The sequence below is a fragment of the Dreissena polymorpha genome, chromosome 16, assembly GCF_020536995.1.
Source record: "Dreissena polymorpha isolate Duluth1 chromosome 16, UMN_Dpol_1.0, whole genome shotgun sequence".
In the NCBI taxonomy this organism is placed as follows: Eukaryota; Metazoa; Mollusca; class Bivalvia; order Myida; family Dreissenidae; genus Dreissena; species Dreissena polymorpha.
Window position 1 is genome coordinate 34,711,694 of NC_068370.1, and position 27,841 is coordinate 34,739,534.

Sequence of the window (27,841 nt, forward strand, 5' to 3'; positions counted from 1 at the left end):
GAGGTCTAAACAACATATTTGCTTTTAAAATTAATTTTTCACAGATGAAAGTGCATCTTGGAAAAGACAGTCTGTAAGTTAAAAAGAAAGAACAAATCCCAGATTCTTTACCACAACTGGACTTGAGCAAACATGGTTTTTTAATGTCATTGTATGTTTCCAAAATGACAAGTAATGTAGAAGCTTAGCAAATTTCATAAGCAAAGGGTTAGTATTATAGAAGAAGTTTTGTAAAAGTGAGTAATTTACCCATCCACATTACATTGTTGAGGCTAAACTTAACTTTCTTTTGAAAAGATGGATCTTTGTATGTCTGGAAAAAACTTAGACTTATTAATTTTTTATGTATTTACTGCCTTTCTTGCACAATATAGGTCTGGATCGTTTACACAATTGGCAAAAATATAATTATCTCATTTTAAATCACATATTTACCAAGTGTTACTAATGAAACACATTTTTTCTTAAAATGCATGTACTTTCAAATATGTGCTTGTATTGTATTGGCTTATGAAATGTGTCTACGATCGCATTCCTTGAATCTGTAAGCACAATAATGTCCATCCTCTCCTGCTACTAGATTTGTCTGAAAAACATTGTTTTGTTACAAACTTCCTTGAGTGTGTTTTATCATAACTCTTCAGTTTCGATCCACAGTCTTCCGGAATTAGTTTCTTAGCCTCCCCCTATCCCCGCACACACCGTGTCCCCCCCCCTAAAAAAAGTCATTGATTTTTAGCTCAACTATTTTTTGAAAAAAAAAAATGAGCTATCGTCATCACCTTTGCGTTGGCGTCCGGTTAAGTTTTGAGTTTAGGTACTCTTTTCTCATAAAGTATCAATGCTATTGCGTTCAAACTTGGTACACTTACTAACTATCATGATGGAACTGAGCAGGCAAAGTGAGATAATTTTGGCTAGCATTTTGACAGAATTATGTGCCCTTGTTATACTTAGAAAATTGAAAATTTTGATTAAGTTTTGTGTTTAGGTCCATTTTATTCCTTAAGTATCAAAGCTTTTGCTTTCAAACTTGCAACACTTACTAACTATCATAAGGGTTCTGTGCAGGCAAAGTAAGGTAACTCTGACTGGCATTTTGACAGAATTATGTGCTCTTTTTATACTTAGAAAATTGAAAATTTGGTTAAGTTTTGTGTTTGTGAAAATTGCCATAACTTCTTTATTTTTGATTCGATTCGATTGTTACTTTGACTAAACAACTCTTACCTGACATACCACAATTGACTCCGTCCAAACCATCTTCCACGCCCCCCCCCCACACCCTCACACTATACCCCACGCACCCAAAAAAAAAAATGTTTATGCCCCCGGTAGGGTGACATATAGCAGTTGAACTGTCAGTCAGTCTGTCTGTCAGTCCGAAAAAAACTTTAACATTGGCAATAACTTTTTCACTTTTTAAAATAGCAACTTGATATTTGGCATGCATGTGTATGTAATGGAGCTGCACATTTTGAGTGGTGAAAGGTCAAGGTCATCCTTCAAGGTCAAATTTCAAATTTATGGTGTCTGTCCGTCTGAAAACTTTAACATTGCCAATTTTTTTTTCAATATTGAAGATAGCAACTTGATATTTGGCATGCATGTGTATCTCATGGAGCTGAACATTTTGAGTGGTGAAAGGTGAAGGTGAAATTCATCCTTCAAGATCAAATGTCAAATATATGGCGTCTGTCGGTCCGAAAACTTAAACATTGGCCATAACTTTTTTAATATTGAAGATAGCAACTTGATATTTGGCATGCATGTGTATCTCATGAAGCTGCACATTTTGAGTGGTGGAAGGTCAAGGTCATCCTTCAAGGTCAAAAAATATTCAAAGCGGCATTCTTATGAAGCTGCATATTTTGAGTGGTGGAAGTTCAAGGTCATCCTTCAAGGTCAAAGGTCAAAAAACAAAAACAAAATTAAAGTGGCATTATCATGAAGCTGCACATTTTGAGTGGTTGAAGTTCAATGTCAAGGTCATTCTTCAAGGTCAAGGTCATCCTTCAAGGTCAAAGGTAAAAAAAAAAATCAAAGAGGTGTTATCATGAAGCTGCAAATTTTGAGTGGTTTAGGTTCAAGGTCAAGGTCATCCTTCAAGGTCAAGGTCACCTTTCAAGGTCAAATATAATATTCAAAAAATCAAATCAGCGTTATCATGAAGCTGTACATTTTAAGTGGTGAAAGTTCAAAGTCAAGGTCATCCTTCAAGGTCAAAAATTATTATTTTTTAAATCAAAGTGGCGTTCTCATGAAGCTGCACATTTTGAGTCGTGGAAGTTCAAGGTCAAGGTCATCTTTCAAGGTCAAGGTAATCCTTCAAGGTCAAAGGTCAAGATAAAAAAAAATTAAGGTCAAGGTCATCCTTTAAGGTCAAAAGTTAAAAAAAAATCAATGCGGCGTTATCATGAAGCTGCACATTTTGAGTGGTGAAAGTTCAAGGTCATCCTTCAAGGTCAAAGGTCAAAAAAATAATAATTCAAAACGGCCTTCTCATAAAGCTTAACATTTTGAGTGGTGGAAGTTCAAGGTCAAGGTCATCCTTCTTCGTCCGTCCGTTAACATTTGCTCGTAAACACTCTAGAGGCCACATTTCTTGTCCCATCTTCATGAAACTTGGTCAGAAGCTTTGTTCCAATGATATCTCGGCCGAGTTCAAACTGGGTTGTGCTGGGTCAAAAACTAGGTCACTAGGTCAAAAAAAAGAAAAACCTTGTAAACACTGTAGAAGTCACATTTCATGCCCAATCTTAATGTAACTTAGTCAAAATGTTTGTTTTAATGATATCTTGGTTGAGTTCAAAAGTGGTTCCGATCCGTTGAAAAACATGGCCGCCAGTGGGTGGGGCAGTTTTCCTAATTTGGCTATAGAGAAACCTTGTAAACACTCTAAAAGTCACAATTTTTGCCCAATCATCATGAAAGTTGGTTAAAACATTGGTTCAATTAATGTCTCGGACGAGTTCGAAAATGGTCGAGATCGGTGAAAAAAGATGACCGCCAGTGGGCAGGGCATTTTTCTCTATATGTATATAGTGGCAGTTTTCCCTATTTGGCTATAGAGAAACCTTGTAAACACTCTAGAAGTCACAATTTTCGCCCAATCATCATGAAAGTTGGTCAAAACATTGGTTTTATTGATATCTAGGACGAGTTTGAAAATGGCTGTGATGGGTAAAAAAACATGGCCGCCAGTGGGCGGGGAATTTTTCTCTATGTGAATATAGTGAAAACATGTGAACACAGTAGAAGTCACATTTTTGGCCCAATTTTAATGAAATTTGCTCAGAAGATTTGTTTCCTTGATACGAGAGTCAAGTTAAAAAATAGTTCTGGTCAGTTGAATAACATGGCTGCTGGAAGGGGGGCAGTTTTATCATTATGCCCCCCCCCCCGCCCCCTTTCGAAGAAGAGGGGGTATATTGTCTTGCTCATGTCGGGCGGTCCGTCCACCAGATGGTTTCCGGATGATAACTCAAGAGCGCTTACGCCAAGGATCATGAAACTTCATATGTACATTGATCATGACTCACAGATGACCCCTATTGATTTTCAGGTCTCTAGCTCAAAGGTCAAGGTCATGATGACCCAAAATAGTAAAATGGTTTCCGGATGATTACTCAAGAACACTTATGCCTAGGATCATGAAACTTCATAGATACATTGATCATGACTCGCAGATAACCCCTATTGATTTTCAGGTTACTAGGTCAAAGGTTAAGGTCATGGTGACCCAAATCAGGAAAATGGTTTCCGGATGATAACTCAAGAACGCTTATGCCTAGGATCATGAAACTTCATAGATACATTGATCATGACTCGCAGATAACCCCTATTGATTTTCAGGTCACATGGCCAAAGGTTAAGGTCACGACCCAAAATAGTAAAATGGTTTCCGGATGATAACTCAAGAACCCTTAGGCCTAGGATCATGAAACTTCATAGGTACATTGATCATGACTGGAAGATGACCCCTATTGATTTTCAGGTCACTAGGTCAAAGGTCAAGGTCACGGTGACCTGAAATAGTAAAATGGTTTCTGGATGATAACTCAAGAACGCTTATGCCTAGGATTATGAAACTTCATAGGTACAATGATCATGACTCACAGATGACCCCTATTGATTTTCAGGTCACTAGGTCAAAGGTCAAGGTCACAGTGACCTGAAATAGTAAAATGGTTTCTGGATGATAGCTCAAGAACGCTTATGCCTAGGATCATGAAACTTCATAGGTACATTGATTATGACTCGAAGATGACCCAGGTCACTAGGTCAAAGGTCAAGGTCACGGTGACCTGAAATAGTTAAATGGTTTCTGGATGATAACTCAATAACGCTTATTCCTAGGATCATGAAATTTCATAGGTACAATGATCATGACTGGCAGATGACCCTTATTGATTTTCAGGTCACTAGGTCAAAGGTCAAGGTCACGGTGACTTGAAATAGTAAAAACGGTTTCTGGATGATAACTCAAGAACGCTTATGCCCAGGTTTATGAAACTTCATAGGTATATTAATCTTGACTCGCAGATGACCCCTATTGATTATCAGGTCACTAGGTCAAAGGTCAAGGTCACAGTTCCAAAAAACGTATTCACACAATTGCTGTCAAGGTCACGGTGACTCAACTTAAAAAAATGGTTTCCGGATGATAACTCAAGAATGCTTTGGTTTAGGATCATGACATGTCATAGGTACATAGAGCATGACTCGCAGATGAAATTATGATGAAACTTGACCAGGATGTTTGTCTGGACAATATCTAGGTCAAGATTGACATAATTTTGGTAAAGACTGAATGAACCGACTCCTCTCAGGTGAGTGAACTAGGGCCATCTTGGCCCTCTTGTTATATTTTATTTTTGAAATACTGTCCAACCATCCCACCCAAGAATCCCCCCACCCCCCCAAAAAAATAATAATTTGTTTTTGCATATTTTTTTTTCATTTTTGGAAGATTATGTTATAAATGACCACACCCCACACTATACACCCCTCTCCACTCCACCCCTCCATCATTTAATTGTGATTGAAATTGAGATAGGTCCCTACTCCTTTAAAAAGAAAAATATATGAGCGGTCTGCACCCTCAAGGCGGTGCTCTTGTTTTTTAATTGATTTTTCTTGGAGTGGCAGGTGTGGGGGAGGGGGGGGGGGGGGGGTAGCTGCAAATGCAGATTGCCTCCGTTTCAATCCATTTAAGATAATCAGCCTTTGCCAAAGATTCTTTCAGAGATTCAATCAACAATGTGTGAAAGGGGAGATAAAAGGAAGGGGATGTGGACTTAAGTAGCAGTAACATCCTCTGTCACTCATGGGTCACAAGACACAACCGTCATATCATAGATCATTCATTTAACCCTTACCAACAAACTCTCCTATCGCATGAGTTGATACACTGGTGCAGTGAAATATTTTCTTTACACAGAACAATGCAAATATCCAGGGTTTGTTCTGGAAGTTAAACGTTAACGGTTTGAGTCCTGTATACTGTACCATCATCACCATAAGGGTCACACCAAGGTGCAGTGGATACAAATATATATCATGCATATTACCATTATATTAACGGTCATTGATCTTGTATGCTTCTTGAAACCATTACAAACCATGGACCTATACAAACAAATGGTAGTGTAGGTCCCTGTACAAGCCTTGCGGAGAACTTTAAAAACCACCATTAAATAGTGTTTTGTTACCATTTAAATAGTGCTGTGTTACCATTTATTGTGAATATTATGATATTGTTAAATTGCGTGCGACACATACCGGAAGCCTTAAATCATAGCTTGTTTTCGTGGAATTATATAAATTAACCATGCCTGTTGACATTGTTGGATTCAGCTACGCAGTAGCCGTTGCCGCTGGGGGAATAGTTGGTTATGTTAAATCTGGTAATTATGTTTCTATGAGATGACATTTCTTTATAACTGTGTTACAAAGGCGTGTTCAAAGTGGTAGTTATTTCGAACGTTATTTTCGGATTTGAGGGCGTGTATGCAAACTCTGGAATAAGTCAGGCTGCTTTGAACGAGTTTAACAGTCAATCTTTTTCAATGTGAGAAAATGTTTTCCCAAAAATAATGAAAATTCCTTCCAAGATCTCAAAATGAAGACGAAAAACGCCTCCCTTCCCAAGAACAGTACTTATTTAGTTATCCCCATGTTTTTCGGAGAAAAAGTGGGGCCATTGTGGTATTGTGCGTCTGTCCCTCCGTCCTGGCCACCTGCTCCTTCAACACTATAAGCACTAGAACCTTGAAACTTACATACATGGTAGCTATGAGCATATGTGTGACGGTGACAGTGACGGAATTTTGATCTGACCCCTGGGTCAAAAGTTATGGGGGTTTGCGCGGGGCCGGGTCAGAGATTTTCACTGATTTTTATGCACCCCTTCGAAGAAGAGGGGGTATATTGCTTTGCACATGTCGGTCGGTCTGTTGGTCCGTCCACCTGGTGGTTTCAGGATGATAACTCAAGAACGCTTACCCCTAGTATCATGAAACTTCATAGGTACATTGATCATGACTGGCAGATGACCCCTAATGATTTTCAGGTCACTAGGTCAAAGGTCATGGTCACTGTGACTCGAAATAGTACAATGGTGTCCGGATGATAACTTACATTAGGTCGAAGGTCAAGGTCACAGTGACAAAAAACATATTCACACAATGGCTGCCACTACAACTGAAAGCCCATATGGGGGGCATGCATGTTTTACAAACAGCCCTTGTTTTATGTTATTTTACATTAACTTCTTCATTTCTGCACCGATTTACTTCACATTGATACTGAGCCTCTCTGATGACAATACGGTGAATCTCAACTATGCATGGCCCCATTACCAACCCTGGGGCCCCCCAGCCACATAGGCCACGCCCACCCAAAATTGCTTTTTACTGTAATTTCTTCATTTCTACACAGATTCTCAAATTGATACTGAACCTCTCTTATGACAATACTGTCAATCTCGGCTATGCATGGCCCCATTACCAACCCTAGGGCACCCCGCCCGCATAGGCCACGCCCACCCAAAATTGCCTTTTACTATAATGTCTTCATTTCTACACCAATTCACTTCAAATTGATACTGAACCTCTCTTATGACAATACGGTCAATCTCAGCTATGCATGGCCCCATTACCAACCCTGGGGCGCCCCGCCTTGATAGGCCGTGCCCACATAGGCCACGCCCACCTAAAATTGCCTTTTACTATAATTTCTTCATTTCTACACCGATTTACTTCAAATTGATACTGAACTTCTCTTATGACAATACTGTTAATACCAACTATGCATGGCCCCATTACCAACCCTGGGGTGCCCCGCCCACATAGGCCACGCCCACCCAAAATTGCCTTTTACTATAATTTCTTCATTTCTACACCGATTCACTTCAAATTGATACTGAACCTCTTTTATGGCAATACAGTCAATCTCAACTATGCATGGCCCCATTACCTACCCTGCAGGGGCGCCCCGGCCACATAGGCCACGCCCACCCAAATTGCCTTTTACTAAAATTTTCTTCATTTCTACACCGATTTATTTCAAATTGATACTGAACATCTCTTATGACAATACGGTCAATCTCAACTATGTATGGCCCCATTACCAACCCTGGTGCGCTCCGCCCAGAATAGGCCACACCCACCCAAAATTGTCTTTCTCTCCACACTTTTTGAAAAGCGTGGGGATATTGTGGTTATCTCCGCTGTCCGTCCGTCTGTCCTGGCCACTATATCCTCCTACACTATAAGCACTAGAACCTTGAAACTTACACACATGGTAGCTATGAACGCCTGCACTATTTGGAATTTTGATCTGACCCCTGGGTCAAAAGTTATGGGGGTTGGGGGGGTCAGAGATTTTTACTCATTTTGAAGATTATTCTACTATGATTTCTTCATTTCTACACCGATTGTCTTCAAATTGATACTGAACCTGTCTTATGACAATACGGTGAATCTCAACTATGCATGGCCCCATTACCAATCCTGGGGCGCCCCGCCCACATAGGCCACGCCCACCCAAAATTGCCTTTTACTATAATTTCTTAATTTCTACACCGATTCACTTCAAATTGATACTGAACCTCTCTTATGACAATATGGTCAATCTCAGCTATGCATGGCCCCACAGGCTTTTTCCGCCCTATGCCACGGGTCCGAAATTTGGCCCCATTCCCAAAGCAAATCTGGTTGTTTTTTTCCCAATTCAAAATAAAAATTCCCAATTTAAAAAAAAAAAAATTTTTTTTTTTTTTTTTTTACCTTAAAATATATAAGTTAACCTGATCCGGTGTAGAAAATAGAAAGTGTTGCATAATTAAATTATCTGTTGCCTTGAATTTGTTTTAAAAACTGTAAAATATGTTAATGATTATTTAAGACTTTCCTTATTTTCCTCAAAATCTGGCGCTTCACACGATTTTTTTCACCTCAAAAAAGGCCAGGCCTTTTCCCTAAATTCAGATTAAAAAACCTGCACTTATCTCACATGTTCATAATACTTTGTAAAATTTTAATAATAAGTTATCAAAATAGTCGTAATTAACCAGTTAACGGCTTCTTTGAAATATAAGAAACGCTATATTCATGCGATAATTTTTCCCAATTGAGCCAATTTTGCGAATAATTTTTTTCCCAAAATGGGGGTTTTCATGACGCGAAATTTCCAAAATTCCAGTGTGGCGTATTCCCAAAATGGAGCGGAAAAAGCCTGCCCCATTGCCAACACTGAGGCGCCCCATCTACATAGGCCACGACCAACCAAAATTGCCTTTTACTATAACTTCTTCATTTCTACACCGATTCACTTCAAATTGATACTGAACCTCTCTTATGACAATATGGTTAATCTCAACTATGCATGGCCCCATTACCAAACCTGGGGCGCCCCAGCCACATAGGCCGAGCCCACCCAAAATTGCCTTTTACTATAATTTCCTTATTTCTAAGCCGATTCACTTCAAATTGATACTGAACCTCTCTTATTAAAATACAGTCAATCTCAACTATGCATGGCCCCATTACCAACCCTGGGGCGCCCCGCCCACATAGGCCACGCCCACCCAAAATTGTCTTTTACTATAATTTCTTCATTTCTACACCAATTCACTTCTAATTGATACTGAACTTCTCTTATGACAATATGGTCAATCTCAACTATGCATGGCCCCATTACCAACCCTGGGGCGCCCCTTGGTCAAACATGCGGCGTGGGGATACGCGTCGGCCTCTGCCGCGCCATTTCTAGTTTCAATGTAAAATAGGTCTCACATATGTTTATAAAATAATGTTCAATCAGCCTAACAAGGGCCTAGCTGGGCTGATTTTCAATGTTCGCAAATGGCATGCTAGGGGAGGTCCGGGGGCATGCTCCCCCGTAACTTTTTTTATATCGACGAAGCCGTACGTGCATTCTAGAGAGGTTTCAGACAATATTTTAGTGCAAAATATGGCGTGATGAACTTGGATATGATACCATTTATCTTCGATTTTAAAACATGTGATTTTCCTTCAAGATTTTATTCCAGAATTATGTCATGGTATGTCATTTAATGGATGTCTAAATAAAACCATGATATGGTATGGTATAACATAGGAAATAACACTTTTAGATGAAAGAAACTAAAGCTTAATTTGTATTGTTAAAACACAAATAAAAGAGACATAATAAAGCAAAATATCCATCTTTTAGATAGCAACTATGTCTATCATATTTACTCGATAACTTTAGTCACGGACATCTCGTCTTGTATTCTCTACCTAAAGCAAAATACCTATAGCAAAATACATAAAAAAAAAATCAATACATGTAAACTGTATACATTCTAATTAATGCAAGGTCTCCTGTATTACATGCATTACATTACACACGAAATAAAAGAGCCAAACGGTGCTCCTTTCGTCTGGCAAATACGGTAACGACCTCTTCCAGATCGATCTATCGCTCTTGGTGTATGTTCAACAGGGCAAGACCGAACATGCACTCCTTTCCCATGATGCTACTGAGGTATGTCTTCACCCGTCTCATTAAAGAAAAAGACCTCTTTGCTGTTGCTGTCCATACTGGCATGCAGAGCAGAAATCTTCAAACATTGGGGTAGGAGTTTTCCGTTGCGGGGGTTAGTGCCAACTCGAGGGTTTTGTATGGCTTGGGAGATAAGATCTGCCACTTCGCCTTCCACCTTATACACTCCCTGGCAAATGTGACATCGTCAACCTCAAGGTCCGGCTGGAACTTGGTGAAAATCTCTTGAACAAGATCGTCTGTTAATTCGCTCACCTTCAATATAAAATCAAAGCGCTGTAGGCGCTGAAGGCCTGGAGCTAGCCTAGATTTAGTATCCTTAAAAAGAAGTATTATCCGAATTTCTCCTTTTGTCAGAATGTATACGGATTGACTTTAGCGGTTGAGTGCAGAAGCTCAGAGACTGTAAAAAATGACTATATTTGTGTATATACTACAGTGTACAAAGACGGTGAAGGACTACAGGATACTGGTGGCGAGATTTAACCAGTGAGCCTTGCAGTGAGTGTATACAGCTCTCGCGACGATGGCTTGGATGCGAGCCTGGACCCCTTTCTGCTTCCCGGACATGTTCAACGCATAAGCACTAGAACCTTGAAACTTACACACATGGTAGCTATGAACGCCTGCACTATTTGGAATTTTGATCTGACCCCTGGGTCAAAAGTTATGGGGGTTGGGGGGGTCAGAGATTTTTACTCATTTTGAAGATTATTCTACTATGATTTCTTCATTTCTACACCGATTGTCTTCAAATTGATACTGAACCTGTCTTATGACAATACGGTGAATCTCAACTATGCATGGCCCCATTACCAATCCTGGGGCGCCCCGCCCACATAGGCCACGCCCACCCAAAATTGCCTTTTACTATAATTTCTTAATTTCTACTCCGATTCACTTCAAATTGATACTGAACCTCTCTTATGACAATATGGTCAATCTCAGCTATGCATGGCCCCACAGGCTTTTTCTGCCCTATGCCACGGGTCCGAAATTTGGCCCCATTCCCAAAGCAAATCTGGTTGTTTTTTTCCCAATTCAAAATAAAAATTCCCAATTTAAAAAAAAAAAAATTTTTTTTTTTTTTTTTTTTTACCTTAAAATATATAAGTTAACCTGATCCGGTGTAGAAAATAGAAAGTGTTGCATAATTAAATTATCTGTTGCCTTGAATTTGTTTTAAAAACTGTAAAATATGTTAATGATTATTTAAGACTTTCCTTATTTTCCTCAAAATCTGGCGCTTCACACGATTTTTTTCACCTCAAAAAAGGCCAGGCCTTTTCCCTAAATTCAGATTAAAAAACCTGCACTTATCTCACATGTTCATAATACTTTGTAAAATTTTAATAATAAGTTATCAAAATAGTCGTAATTAACCAGTTAACGGCTTCTTTGAAATATAAGAAACGCTATATTCATGCGATAATTTTTCCCAATTGAGCCAATTTTGCGAATAATTTTTTTCCCAAAATGGGGGTTTTCATGACGCGAAATTCCCAAAATTCCAGTGTGGCGTATTCCCAAAATGGAGCGGAAAAAGCCTGCCCCATTGCCAACACTGAGGCGCCCCATCTACATAGGCCACGACCAACCAAAATTGCCTTTTACTATAACTTCTTCATTTCTACACTGATTCACTTCTAATTGATACTGAACCTCTCTTATGACAATATGGTTAATCTCAACTATGCATGGCCCCATTACCAAACCTGGGGCGCCCCAGCCACATAGGCCGAGCCCACCCAAAATTGCCTTTTACTATAATTTCCTTATTTCTAAGCCGATTCACTTCAAATTGATACTGAACCTCTCTTATTACAATACAGTCAATCTCAACTATGCATGGCCCCATTACCAACCCTGGGGCGCCCCGCCCACATAGGCCACGCCCACCCAAAATTGTCTTTTACTATAATTTCTTCATTTCTACACCAATTCACTTCTAATTGATACTGAACTTCTCTTATGACAATATGGTCAATCTCAACTATGCATGGCCCCATTACCAACCCTGGGGCGCCCCTTGGTCAAACATGCGGCGTGGGGATACGCGTCGGCCTCTGCCGCGCCATTTCTAGTTTCAATGTAAAATAGGTCTCACATATGTTTATAAAATAATGTTCAATCAGCCTAACAAGGGCCTAGCTGGGCTGATTTTCAATGTTCGCAAATGGCATGCTAGGGGAGGTCCGGGGGCATGCTCCCCCGTAACTTTTTTTATATCGACGAAGCCGTACGTGCATTCTAGAGAGGTTTCAGACAATATTTTAGTGCAAAATATGGCGTGATGAACTTGGATATGATACCATTTATCTTCGATTTTAAAACATGTGATTTTCCTTCAAGATTTTATTCCAGAATTATGTCATGGTATGTCATTTAATGGATGTCTAAATAAAACCATGATATGGTATGGTATAACATAGGAAATAACACTTTTAGATGAAAGAAACTAAAGCTTAATTTGTATTGTTAAAACACAAATAAAAGAGACATAATAAAGCAAAATATCCATCTTTTAGATAGCAACTATGTCTATCATATTTACTCGATAACTTTAGTCTTGGACATCTCGTCTTGTATTCTCTACCTAAAGCAAAATACCTATAGCAAAATACTTAAAAAAAAATCAATACATGTAAACTGTATACATTCTAATTAATGCAAGGTCTCCTGTATTACATGCATTACATTACACACGAAATAAAAGAGCCAAACGGTGCTCCTTTCGTCTGGCAAATACGGTAACGACCTCTTCCAGATCGATCTATCGCTCTTGGTGTATGTTCAACAGGGCAAGACCGAACATGCACTCCTTTCCCATGATGCTACTGAGGTATGTCTTCACCCGTCTCATTAAAGAAAAAGACCTCTTTGCTGTTGCTGTCCATACTGGCATGCAGAGCAGAAATCTTCAAACATTGGGGTAGGAGTTTTCCGTTGCGGGGGTTAGTGCCAACTCGAGGGTTTTGTATGGCTTGGGAGATAAGATCTGCCACTTCGCCTTCCACCTTATACACTCCCTGGCAAATGTGACATCGTCAACCTCAAGGTCCGGCTGGAACTTGGTGAAAATCTCTTGAACAAGATCGTCTGTTAATTCGCTCACCTTCAATATAAAATCAAAGCGCTGTAGGCGCTGAAGGCCTGGAGCTAGCCTAGATTTAGTATCCTTAAAAAGAAGTATTATCCGAATTTCTCCTTTTGTCAGAATGTATACGGATTGACTTTAGCGGTTGAGTGCAGAAGCTCAGAGACTGTAAAAAATGACTATATTTGTGTATATACTACAGTGTACAAAGACGGTGAAGGACTACAGGATACTGGTGGCGAGATTTAACCAGTGAGCCTTGCAGTGAGTGTATACAGCTCTCGCGACGATGGCTTGGATGCGAGCCTGGACCCCTTTCTGCTTCCCGGACATGTTCAACGCACCACCATAACCTTGACCGCGCATTTTCTGAATGTTTACTCCAAGAGCTTGAAGATTCTCGAGGAAGGCATTAGCCAGAGCTTCGCCCGTGGTAAACATGAATTCGGCAAACCCAACGAACTCCTACTGGAGACATGCTTTCTCTGCATCATAAAATCGAAGGCAGAGAGCCATTTGCTCCATAGTGGCAGCATCAGTGGCTTTGTCGGCCATAAATTCGAAGCAGAACGACTGTACTGGATGTTGGCTGGTCTGATTTTCCGAAAAGTTCTCTGTACGGGGCGACATCAAATAAGCAACCATTCTTAAAATCACCCGCTTCGTAAGCAATCCATTCAGATAAATAGTAGAAAACAACGATAAAGCGCAGTCGCTAATAATGTTATGTATAGTCACCACCAGAAGAAACGTGACCTCGAACATGGTAACTAAATCATGCGTATTTTATTAAGTCGAAAAAACAAACAAACTTAAAGACAGTTTAAGTGCTTTCAATATGAAAACACATCTATTGCATAGAAAATCACATTTTATTGCATTTTTTGATCACTTTAATTTTGTATTTTTTCCAAACAGCGTACGCACGTGCGTATTTGCGTATGCCCAGCTACGCCCCTGCCTTATGCCTTGTAACATACACAATACCTGTTACCAATTTACCATTGACATCAATTTGTGTGTCTTTTATGGAGAAATGCTGAAAATAACAACTTGATAAAAACTTTTCAGCAAATTGTAGCAGAAGTTGTGAACTGACCAATTGATCTTACATAGGGTCCAGAGATGAACAATGTATAATCATGATAGGGTGATGAGACACAATATCTGTCTGGCAGAGGCTTCAGGAAATAGTCGAGGCATATTTTTTAATTCTGAATACTCTGCATTGTCCATTGCACATTTCAGGGCAACAGATCATTTTATGGTATTTACAGTTTGAATTTGACAGAAAACCAATTTAAATAAAAAATCAATTGTAAAAGAATAAATAATGGAAAAATGAATTGCAATGGATTCTTTGTCACTTTAATAGTACTGTTTTGCTTTGTAACATGTTCATTTGAATTTGTTAATTGTGATCATGCATTAGTGCAGCCATAATATTTTCATTAAGGTCAAATAGACACTGGTTCGGGCAGGTGACAATATAAAAACTTACTTCCGTTGTCAAAAGTTCTGTTGACTGTTAAAGGCGGACGGGCTCGGCAAGTTTAATAAAAGGCGTGGGCATGCAATATTTAACAATTCGTTACGGAACTGTAACTGTCAAGAAACAACATTGGCTATGGTGGTGACAGAATCTAAAACTTTCGGCTCATAGCACCGCTGTGATTCCATGTCTAAAATAACAAAAAACAAGATTTCCACTGGCTTGTCGATGGAGAGGGTTTGGCAATGTGAGTGCTCTGAGACTCAAAGACAGGAGTCTTGAAACTGCATGGTGTACTCATCATTATTCATTTGCCAATAGACAATTGATACTAATATTTACAAACAACCATTGACACTGTGAATTTATAATGACTTAATTGGAATAAGAACTGCTGAGAATTATAAACGCCCAAATTAAAGCGCTCATCTGATTCATAAATATGTATGTGTAACTTTTGATCCAATTTAAAAAAACTAATTGACAAAAAGTTTTAAGGAAACAAACGTTTTGGTTGTTGTGAAAACTAAATGAAATGAATCTTATCTGTTGCCCTGCATTTTTATGAATTTTTGACATGTTTTAATTTGCATGGTATCTTTTTTCTGCATCACTGTTTGGTTTATTTGACTTAATTTTAACATGTGCAATCAATTTTTAGTTGGGCAACATGATTAGGGAATAGTTTTTTGAATTTTGTGCATAAATGCTCTTTTTTTTGGCTTTTCAATTACTTACCTAAGGCTTATACCATTGTAAATTTATTGCAATTATTTAATATCTTGAAATAAGTGTGTGTGTGTTTATAAGATTGTAGGTCTTACTGATTTAGTTTTAAAGCAAAATATTTATTTGTGCATCCTCACATCTATTTAAAAACATAAATATAATGTTATATATTGACTTTAAAGGTGCTTTTGTACCACTGAGCAGGCTATGCTAAATGCTGCATTTTATGTAGTATCAGCCAAAACAATTCACAACTTAATAATTTAAATTCTGAGTTGATTTTGTTCTGAAATAAGCTTTAATTGTAGCATTTCCCTTGCTGTTTCATGAATACAGCCAGCTTACCATCATTGGCAGCAGGACTGACATTTGGATCTCTGGCAGCATTGGGTGCATATCAGACTACACAGAACCCTGCAGATGTGAAAGTCAGCCTAGGTATCGCAAATTATCTTCAAGAATTAATGTTCGAATTGTCGTCTGTCAGTCTGTCCGCCTGTCACAAAACTTTTTATGCCCCCGGATCGAATGATCAGGGGTATATTGTTTTTGGCCTGTCTGTCATTCTGTCCTTATGTCCCAAAATTTTAACCTTGAAGATAGCAACTTGATATTTGGCATGCATGTGTATCTCATGAAGCTGCACATTTTGAGTGGCGAAAGGTCAAGGTCATCCTTCAAGGTCAAAGGTCAAATATATGGCTTCAAAGTGGCGCAATAGGGGGCATTGTGTTTCTGACAAACACATCTCTTGTTTTTGAGCTATATCTCAGAAACAATATAAGATATCAACATGAAACCTAATAGGTGTATAGATACATGTATCAATGAGGAGAAGTGCCATGAACAAAAACCATACCCTAGAAACTTTCTTTAATAAGAGTAGTTGCCCTTTGTTTTTATTTGATGCAACTTTTAAAGGCTTATCTCAGATACCATACAAGACTTCAACAGAAAACTTTTTGGATGTATTGATACTAAACTGGAGAAGTGCTTACAAACCATAACCCTTCACTTTCTTATATATGAGTTATTGCCTTTTGTTGTTTTTGTATGATTGAACTTTTCAGGGCTATATATCAGATACAAAACAACAAATCAACATGAACCCCCATGAATGTGTAGAAATGAACAGGAATAAGTGCCATGCAAAATAACCATAACCCTACTCTTTCTTAACTAAGAGTTATTGCCCTTTGTTGTTTTGTATGATATAGCTTTTCAAGGCTATATCGCTGATGCGCTTCAAGTTTTCAACATGAAACTTCATGGGTGTATACATTTTTGTAGACATTAATGAGGAGGCAAGGCATACAAACAATTAGCCTTCACTTGCTTAATTATTTTTTATGATTATACCATTTATCATGGGATTTGCACCCATCCAAAAATAAATTTATTTGGCAGGGATATCATTTCAAGGAATTTCCTCGTTGATTTAGTTTTTAGAATAAAAGGTTTTAGATATATTTCTATCACAAGATATTTAAAAAAAAACTAATGTATTAATTTATAATCAATTGTGTTATTTTACCTTAAAGGGATCTTTTCACGCTTTGGTAAATTGACAAAATTGAAAAAAGTTGTTTCAGATCCGTAAGTTTTCGTTTTAGTTATGATATTTGTGAGGAAACAGTAATACTGAACATTAACCATGCTCTGATATAGCCATTATATGCATCTTTTGACGATTTTAAAACCTAAAAATTATAAAGCGTTGCAACGCGAAACGATTGAATAATTTGGAGAGTTCTGTTTTTGTCGTTAAATTTTGTGAAACTACGAAGATTGCTTATATAAGGTATAAAATACGTCACGAATGTGTACTCGGCGGAATAGCTCAGTAGGCTAAAGCGTTTTTTCTTCAGGACTCTGGCAGGACTCCAGGGGTCACTGGTTCGAAACCTGCTCCGGGCAATGTTCTTTTCCCTTTTTTAATTTTTTTCTTGATTTTTTACTGGAGCTTTTATGATCCAATGTTTACATTTATCAATATATAGCATTTAATGAATAAGTTAAAAAAAATGCCAAAATCTGTGAAAAGGCCCCTTTAACAATTTAGATTTTAAAGAAAATACACTTAATACACCCATATCTTGATGTTTGGTGGTAAATAGCGATTGTCCATTTATTTTTCCATGACTGATTAAATAGATTGTACCGTATCTTCTATCACCAACATCACTGCAATAATTTGATCTTGACTTTATTATCCCCCGCCATAGGCGGAGGGATATTGTTTTGGAGTTGTCCGTCCGTCTTTCCATCCGTCCGGAGCCATATCTTGGAAGTGCTTTGGCGGATTTCATTGGTATATATGAGTATATATATATATGGATAAGAGAATGATGCATGCCAAATGGCATTGTACACCATCTGTTAATAACGGAGTTATGACCCTTTGTATCTTGAAAAAATGCTTTTTTTGTGTGTATGGAGCCATATCTTAGAAGTGCTTTGGCTGATTTCATTGAAACTTGGTATGAGTATATATATGGATGAGAAGATGATGCACGCCAAATGGCATTGTACATCATTGGATAATAACGGAGTTATGGCCCTTTGTATCTTGAAAAATTGCTTTTTTAGTGTCAAATATAACACTTTTGTGTCCAGAAGCATATTGGCGGGGGATATCAATTCAACGAATTTGCTTGTTTTAAGTCAGTTTTATTCAAACTACAGTCAATCTTGTGGATGCGACCACTTGTATTAAGCGACCTTTGTCTTATGCGACCATTTAGAAATCCCACGGAGCTTTTTCGCCATATAATGATATTGTATTAAGCGACTTTTGTCTTACGCGACCAGCAACCGCTGATTTTTGTGTATTTTGATGTCTGAATCTTGAATTAAGCGACCACTAGGAGGTAAAAGTGGTTAATCTATTGATCTTTCAGGGACAAATCCGTGTTAATTGTTTATCTAAGCCGATAAGATGTACTGTTACACCTCTGCTTTGTTTTCACACCAACCATTATGATTATGCTTTGTCTCGTTGACCGGTTTTAACCGGTATTGTTGTAGACTGCATATCAATTTATTGAGTTGAATAATAGAGGAACGTATTACGCACAGTCTACAGCTTAATTAGTTTACTATGTTGAACGTTAAGAGACAACGCCGATTTTTCTCGAGTATAGATAACAAGTGCAGAAACAATGCACTGTACGTGACAAACATTTCCTGAGAAGTGTGGAAAATAAACAATCAATCGGCAACATCTGTCGAAATCCGTACATTACCAATTTGTAATTATGCTAATAAGTAGATATTTGTTAGCCAATCACATTGTTATTTACTTAATAAATTTTCCAATCAGGTCTTTTTGTTTGTTTTCAATTGAGGTGTTTTAATTTTTTCAGTTTATTTTGTATCATAATCGAGTCAGATTTCCTTAAGCGTACATGCAGAAATTAAAATGTCAAAACGAAAAGTGTTAACATTGAAGGAAAAAAATAAGGTTTTGGAATTGTCAAAGAGTAAAAGTGCACGTAAAATCGCAGATGAGTTTGAAGTTGGTCAAACTCAAATTCAAAACATTCTTAAGCGTAAAGCCGAGGTGCTTGAAGACGTGGAAAATAATGTGTTGGGTGAAAAAAAAAATGCGCGAGGTTCACGAGGAACGAGGAAATTAATGATATTGTGTTAACGTGGTTTAAGGATGCAACAACGAGGAGAATGCCTGTGTCAGGCCCTCTCATTTGTGCTCAGGCCTTTAGATTTGCGTCCGACTTAGGAATTGAGACGTTTCAAGGCTTCACTGGCTGGTTAGCTTCGTTTCTCAGCACATTTTTAGCCAAATTCTTTGTTTTCAGGAAAAATATTTCCTTGTCTATGTTGTTTTTTGCAAATAAATATGTACACACAATTCATTTATAATAAATGATAATTTATAATAAGTGAAAAAATAAAACACATTATAAGTAAAATACATGTATTGTTTATGTATTGTGTTTACATTCATTTTATTATAAAAGTTAAAATCATTGTGGACAAAACAGACTATCCATCATATTGATTAAAATTGAGGGTAAGCATTCTTCCAGAATGGCCTTTTTTATTTAAAGACCATTTTATTAAGAGACCACTTCTGATTACTGCCTTGAGTGGTCTCTTAATACAAGATTGACTGTAGTTTGTTGTTGTTTGAAGATTTCGTACAAGGCTATTAATAAACAGGCTATATCATGATTTACTAGATTAACCATTTTGTTTAGATCTAAGTTTGCTTGCTACATCACATTGATTGATACATGTACACCAGTGCTCCAGCTAGGATTTGAAAAGGGCAGTGGGGGCTATTTTGTCAAAAGGGCACTTTCAACAGGCAGAATTTTGTCAAAAGGGCACTTTCGAGCGCGTGGGTAAAACTGGAATGCTCCCTGTTGCATATTTATTTTGTGTTATTAATAATTGTTAGAATATATTATTTTCCCCCGCCATAGGCGGAGGGATATTGTTTTGGCCTTGTCCGTCCGTCTGTCTTTCCGTCCGTCTGTCCGTCCGGAGCCATATCTTGGTAGTGCTTTGGCGGATTTCATTGAAACTTGGTATGAGTATATATATGGCTAACAGGATGATGCACGCCTAATTGCATTGTACACCATTTGTTAATAACGGAGTTATGGCCCTATATTATTATCCCTCGCCATAGGCAGAGGGATATTGTTTAGGTGTTTTCCGTCCTTCCGTCTTTCCGTCGGTCCTTCCGTCCGTACGTCGGGAGCCATATCTTGGAAGTGCTTTGGCGGATTTCATTGAAACTTGGTATGAGTATATATATGGCTAACAGGATGATGCATGCTGAATGGCATTGTACACCATTTGTTAATAACGGAGTTATGGCCCTTTGTATTTTGCAAAAAATGCTTTTTAATATAAGCTTACAGCTTTATCTCCATTGACACATGAGCCAGAGCCATGAAACTTGCCAAAGTTGTTCTCAGTCATCTAGGGGTGCTTCACATTCAACACACATAATCCTAGGGGCTTAGGTCAAGGTCACACATTGAGGTCAAAGGTCACAAATTTAATCAATTATTCATTATTTAGTCATTCCTTTACTATGCCATGAAACTTGCTATTGTTGTTCTCTATCATCTGGGGTTGCTTCACATTCAACACCCATAATCCTAGGGGCTAAGGTCAAGGTCACACATTGAGGTCAAAGGTCTACACCTATCCATAAACAAAATTTATATGGCGGGGGATATCAATTCAACGAATTTGCTTGTTGCCATTATTATTAAACCATGTAATTGATTTGTCTACAATGAGGAATAAATTAATTACAATGTAATAAGAGATTAATAAATTTTATTATTAATTTTTTTTTTAAAGACATATTATAAGGGCAGGGCAGGGCATCAGAAGGGCAGGGCGGGGCTTCGGGAAGTCAGGGCGCGGCACCCTTCCATTTAGGCCTAGCTGGAGCACTGTGTACACAGTTGGTTAGTTTCGAGCAGCAACGCCTCATGCTTCCCCTTGGATATTTACCTGGCCGTTGCTTTTACTAGTATCCATTCCCGATACCTCCATGTAACCCAACCAAACTTTGAATAAGTGAAATGGGGGAATAAACACCAAGTTGCAACCACCACCCAAGACCAACTTTTAAATAAATTTACAATTATGAAAACACTTGAAGTGCACCTACCAGCTATTTGTTCTATACTATGCACTACATTGTGACCTACCAGCTATTTGTTCTATACTATGCACTACATTGTTACCTACCAGCTATTTGTTCTATACTATGCACTACATTGTTAACTTGAATGTTTCAGGCACCAGTGCTACCCTGATGGCTCTCATGGGTTACAAGTTCTACAACTCCCAAAAGTTTATGCCAGCTGGATTCGTTGCCACTCTGAGGTACATATGGCTGAATCCATCTCTAAAGATGATAAATTGAAGTTTCTTAAATGATATTCTCTAAAGGGCATACATGTATCAAAAGGGGTTCCCTTTAAAGAAAGACATTTATAAAAACAAAAATACATGTAATCTTAGTCTCATTTTTTCTGTTAGATAGTTATCTAGGAACAATCTTATATTGATGAAATAAATCAGAAATACTGAAGACAATGCCAAAATTTGTTGGTGTCTCTTGCATGTAGTGGGATCTGATTTTTTTTAAATACAAAAATCTCCTATTCATATGAGTAGTCTGAAGTTTACCACACTACACTAGTCAGGTTATTTTGCTTTATAGCGGTACTAAATGTGAATTTGATCATAACCATTTCTCTAAATCATAAGAGAATCATATTTTACTGCTACTTCTGATTTTCTTTAGCCAGCTTAATCTGTTGACAGAATTTTGTTATAATTTAAAAACAAAAAAATAATCAAGTAATTTTAAAAACGAGACATGTGAGTTACACAGCCAATGCATGAATACTTTAAGGGTAATCTTATTTTAGAAAATGATATTCAGTATTGACCCACTATGTGCCTCTTTAATATCATGAAAATGTATATTTATACAGTACTTAACAGAATGTCATATATATTGTTAATTAAAATTCTTAATCTGAACTGTCAGGATGCATTTTTAGCCGTATAAAAAGGCAATAAGCAATTATACTCACTTATAAAATATTTATTTAAATTGAATGCTGTGGACAGTTTGACCTCAGTACTTTTTGTCAATACTGAAATTCAATTTAGGTATGGTAATTCAGTTTATAATTTAGATACTTTGAAGTTTTTATGTCCCCCACTATAGTAGTGTTTTTTGTTTTTGCCCTGTCTGTTGGTTGGTTGGTCTGTTGGTTTGCACAACTTTAACATTTGCAATAACTTTTGCAATATTGAAGATAGCAACTTGATATTTGGCATGCCTATGTATCTCATGAAGCTGCACATTTTGAGTGGTGAAAGGTCAAGGTCATCCTTCAAGGTCAAATATATGGGTCAAAATTGCTCATGTAATGTCACTTCTGCAATATTGAAGCTAGCAATTTTATAATTGACATGCATGTGTATCTCATGGAGCTGCGCATTTTGAGTGGTGAAGGGTCAAGGTCATCCTTCAAGGTCAAAGGTCATATACGGGGACATAGTGTTTCACAAACACATCTTGTTTGCATAATATTATTTAATAATTGAATAACATTTTTCTGCATTTCATTGGTGTATGAACTGTTGGGAAAATTACGCCTAATTTGCATTAACCCCAACGGCGTTTAAGCATAAATTAGGTGTATTTTTCCCAACAGTTCATACACCTATAAAATTCAGAAAAATGCTATTCAATTTTTCAAATTACACCACAAAATAATCGTAAAGCTGAAATTCTATCGTGGTAAGGGTCATAAAAGTCCTTTTTAATCTAGCGTATGAATCTATTTTCATTTTCGGTTTCATGAGTTAAAGCATGTAATTTAATTCAATATTAATTGTTAGAAGTTAGTTTTAGTAGCGTGCAAGAAACATTTTCCATTATTATGCCCCCCAGAAGAGGGGGTATATTGTTTTGCACATGTCGGTCTGTCCGTCCACCATCTGGTTTCCGGATGATAACTCAAGAACACTTAGGCCTAGGATCATTAAACTTCATAGGTACATTGATCATGACTGTCAGATGACCCCTATTGATTTTCAGGTCACTAGGTCAAAGGTCAAGGTAACAGTGACTTGAAATAGTAAAATGGTTTCCAGATGATAACTCAAGAATGCTTACGCCTAGGATCATGAAACTTCATAGGTACATTGATCATGACTGGCAGATGACCCCTGTTGATTTTCAGGTCACTTGGTCAAAGGTCAAGGTCACAGTGACTCGAAATAGTAAAATGGTTTCCAGATGATAACTCAATAATGCTTAGGCCTAGGATCATGAAACTTCATAGGTACATTGATCATGACTGGCAGTTGACCCCTATTGATTTTCAGGTCACTAGGTCAAAGGTCAAGGTCACAGTGACTCGAAACAGTAAAATGGTTTCCGGATGATAACTCAAGAATGCTTACGCCTAGGATCATGAAACTTCATAGGAACATTGATCATGACTGGCAGATGACCCCTATTGATTTTCAGGTCACTAGGTCAAAGGTCAATTTCACAGTTACTCGAAACAGTAAAATGGTTTCCGGATGATAACTCAAGAATGCGTACGCCTAGGATCATGAAACTTCATAGGTACATTGATCATGACTGGCTGATGACCCCTATTGATTTTCAGGTCACTACGTCAAAGGTCACAGTGACTCGAAACAGTGAAATGGTTTCCAGATGATTACTCAAGAATGCTTACGCCTAGGATCATGAAACTTCATAGGCACATTGGTCATGACTGGCAGATGACTCCTATTGATTTTCAGGTCACTAGGTCAAAGGTCAAGGCCACAGTGACTCGAAATAGTAAAAGGGTTTCCGGATGATAACTCAAAAATGCTTACACCTACCTAGGATCATGAAACTTCATAGGTACATTGATCATGACTGGCAGATGAACCCTATTAATTTTCAGGTCACTAGGTCAAAGGTAAAGATCACAGTGACAAAATACATATTCACACAATGGCTTCTTCTACAACTAACAGCCCATATGGGGGGCATGCATGTTTTACAAACAGCCCTTGTTTATCATCGTTTTTAATAATCAACTTTGACTAAAAAATGCAAGCCATGCATTGTTCTAATTTAAACTAAACATTGAAATTTTTAAAAGAGTTCTGATAGGAACAAATAATAATGTGAATTATTTCTCAATATTTTTATGTCCCCCACTATAGTAGTGGGGGACATATTGTTTTTGCCCTGTCTGTTGGTCTGTTGGTTGGTTGGTCTGTTGGTTGGTTTGCGCCAACTTTAACATTTGCAATAACTTTTGCAATATTGAAGATAGGAACTTGATATTTGGCATGCATATGTATCTCATGGAGCTGCACATTTTGAATGGTGAAAGGTCAAGGTCAAGGTCATCCTTCAAGGTCAAAGGTCAAATATATGGGTCAAAATCGCTCATTTAATGTACACTTTTGCAGTATTTCAATATTCAAGATAGCAACTTCATATTTGGCATGCATGTGTATCTCATGGAGCTGCACAATTTGAGTGGTGAAAGGTCAAGGTCATCCTTCAAGGTCAGATGTCAAATATATGTGGCCAAAATCGCTCATTTTATGAGTACTTTTGCAATATTGAAGATAGCAACTTGATATTTGGCATGCATGTGTATCTCATGGAGCTGCACATTTTGAGTGGTAAAAGGTCAAGGTCAAGGTCATCCTTCAAGGTCAGAGGTCAAATATATGTGGCCCAAATCGCTAATTTTATGCATACTTTTGCAATATTGAAGATAGCAACTTGATATTTGGCATGCATGTGTATCTAATGGAGCTGTATATTTTTAGTGGTGAAAGGTCAAGGTCAAGGTCATCCTTCAAGGTCAAATATATGGGTCAAAATTGCTCATGTAATGTCACTTCTGCATAATTGAAGCTAGCAATTTTATATTTGAAATGCATGTGTATCTCATGGAGCTGCACATTTTGAGTGGTAAAGGGTCAAGGTCAAGGTCATCCTACAAGGTCAAACGTCATATAGGGGGACATTGTGTTTCACAAACACATCTTGTTTTTTTCCATTTTTGATCAATTATCATTAGACCAAATTATTTTATTTTATTTGACAATTCTGTTATTACAATTTCAGCCTCTTGGTGCTCATGAAAAGCTTGTACAAGACGATGAACCAATAATTGCAGCTGCCTCAGATAGATAGCCCACAGCCATTTGTTTATGGAAATGGTTATAGTCCTTAATGGGTTATGACATTTATCGAAATAAGCTTAAATAACTATATTTGTTAAATATTGATTAATTCTGTTTGCATCATCACATAAGGTGTAAATACGTTCTGTTAGAATAGTACAGGGTTTATAGTTTCTTATTTAGTAAAACACAGTTGTTGCCATAGTACAATTTGTTACATATCGTCGCTGTCGTTCTCAAACCTCGTAGCTCCAAAATTTTCAAAATATTTGTTTCGTCTTTTCCGAATATATGAAGTCTGGCGCGTGTTTTGTGCTATATCTTGTAGCTCTACGCCAATCAGAGCCCTTGAAAAAGCCACGTGACAAAATTTTGTAGAATGATTGTTGGCTTTTTTCCCAGCGAAAAGTCGTAGCGACGCCATTTTACCTATAGGTACGTCGTTTCGTTTGGACAAATTTGACAAAAACGTTTTTATAATTTTTTTTTTAGCAACTACGAGGTTTCCTATCAGGACGAATTGTCGTACCTCATAAAAAATGACAAAACTGTGGTGACAAAATATCGTAGCTACCATGTCTGACTGTCAGTATGACTTATCAGTATGACTTACGCGTCTACGGCTTATACCGTATTTTGCAGCTTCATTTGTTTGGTATTTTTACAGAATTTAAATTTTCTAAAACATCGTTAAAAAAAAATGAGAAGGTTTTTTCTCTCTCCTGAAAAGTTGGCATTTTGTAGCTACGAGGTTTGAGAACGACAGCGACGATATATAGTTTTGCTAAAATTCATATTGTTTTATAATAGGACATTTTGATAAGAGGTTATACATATTAGAATCATTTTGTATTTGTTCATCACTTGATCCTCACAGAATATTATAGAATTATTATATTCTGTATGCTCAACAGACCCTCATACCGATCGTGTATATTGTTCTGCTAGATACAATGCTGCAAAATTCAAAGTTATTATGGTTTTGACATTGACCTGACTTTGAACTGTGTATAGACCCTTGTTCCGGGATGAAATTATGCACTGTGGCGTGACCATAAAACTATTCATTTTTAATTGTGTGAAGCAGTCTTTGTTCAGGCTTCAACGGAAATAGTCCGGTTTCTGATGACATAGTTTGAAAGCTTTTAAGCCAAACATGCCACTCCTGCAGCTTGCTTTTTACTATGTATTAAATACTGAAGATGATCACCATAGTAACATGGTTTTAGCCTAATTCAGGATACATTGCAAATCAATCCCACTTGTATTTCAACAATTTTATTAATAGCCAAAGTTAAGAAAGTGAAATTTTATGTTGTTATATGATACCATTTTCCTTGTAATTTCAATGTGTTAAACTGGCATAACTGGACCACGTGAGGTGTGGTTTCCTTGTCATGCATGTGCAAATGGAAGTATGCCAACACCATTTCTAAAGACAACATAATCCAAACAAAACACTTTATATTTTAAATTTAAAAGCTCACATGGTGATCGAAGCCGTCTGCATAACACATGTTATACTCAAGTATGGCATCATACACAAAGCACACTGGTCTGCCATCAAAATCATGCGATCAATATATTATTATGCCCCTCTTTGAAGAAGAAGGGGTATATTGTTTTGCTGGATGTCGGTTTGTCTGTCTGTCTGTATGATTGGTAGACCAGTTTGTTGCCGATCAATAACTCGTAAACAAATTGACCGATTTGCTTGATACTTCACATGTGCATTGGCCTTGGACAGTAGATGACCCCTATTGATATTGGGGTCACTAGGGCAAAGGTCAAGGTCACTATCACACTAAGTGTGAAAATCTTTTCCGATCAATGACTCGTCAACCATTTGACTGATTGGCTTGATACTTAACATGTGCATTTTCCTTGGACAGTAGATGACCCCTTTTGAAATCGGGGTCACTAGGTCAATGTCACTATCACACTAAGTGTGCAAATTGTTTCCTATCAATAACTCGTCAATGAGTTGACTGATTTGCTTGATATTCCACATGTGCATTTGCCTTGGACAGTAAATGACCCCTATTGAAATTGGGGTCACTAGGTCAAATGTCAAGGTCGCTATCACACTAAGTGTGAAAATAGTTTCCAATCAATAACTTGTCAACGAATGGACCGATTGGTTTGATACTTCACATGTGCATTGGCCTTGGACAGTAGATTACACCTATTGAAATTGGGGCAGCTAGGTCAAAGGTCAAATACACTGTTACACATTAAGAGTAAAATCGTTTCCTATCAATAACTCATCAACTGATTCATCGATTTGCTTGATACTTCCCATGTACAGTTGCCTTGGACAGTAGATGACCCCTATTGAAATTGGGGTCCCTAGGTCAAAGGTCAAGGTCACTGTTTCACACTAAGTATAAAATTGTTTCCGATCAATAACTCGTCAACTGATCACGATTGGCTTGATACTTCCCATGTGCATTGGCTTTGGACAGTAGATGACCCCTATTGAAATTGGGAACACTAGGTCAATGGTCATGGTCGCTGTCACAATAAGTGGGAAAAGTGTTTCTGATCAATAACTCATCAACGAATTGACCGATTGGCTTGACACTTCACATGTGCATTGGCCTTGAACAGTAGATGACCACTATTGAAATTGGGGTCACTAGTTCAAAGTCCCGTTTAAGGAAGCAAATGTCTCCGACTGCGGAAATTTTGTAAAACATTCGGTTACTAGTTGCACATCAGGTCGATACTAAATTACGCCGTGA

At 37.7% G+C, this 27,841-nt stretch overlaps 2 protein-coding genes across 10 annotated transcripts in view; both read left to right on the top strand.

Annotated features, from left to right (window-relative positions):
* The window catches only part of LOC127862116 (kelch-like protein 21), a 167,450-nt gene that overhangs the window by 24,547 nt on the left and 115,062 nt on the right, over positions 1–27,841 (top strand). Inside the window, exon 4 of one of the 9 annotated variants that reach the window (XR_008040455.1) lies at positions 4,100–4,142. The exons of the other annotated variants lie outside the window; for them this stretch is intronic. The gene's annotated coding sequence lies outside the window, so the exon portion shown is untranslated. The remainder of the gene's footprint in view (positions 1–4,099; positions 4,143–27,841) is intronic. 9 annotated transcript variants of the gene reach the window in all.
* LOC127862119 (transmembrane protein 14C-like) lies at positions 5,742–25,942 on the top strand. The gene is made up of 4 exons (XM_052401106.1): positions 5,742–5,909; positions 15,708–15,809; positions 21,161–21,248; positions 25,039–25,942. Exons 1-4 carry the CDS (start codon positions 5,834–5,836, stop codon positions 25,082–25,084), a joined length of 312 nt encoding a protein of 103 aa, XP_052257066.1. The 5' UTR covers positions 5,742–5,833; the 3' UTR covers positions 25,085–25,942.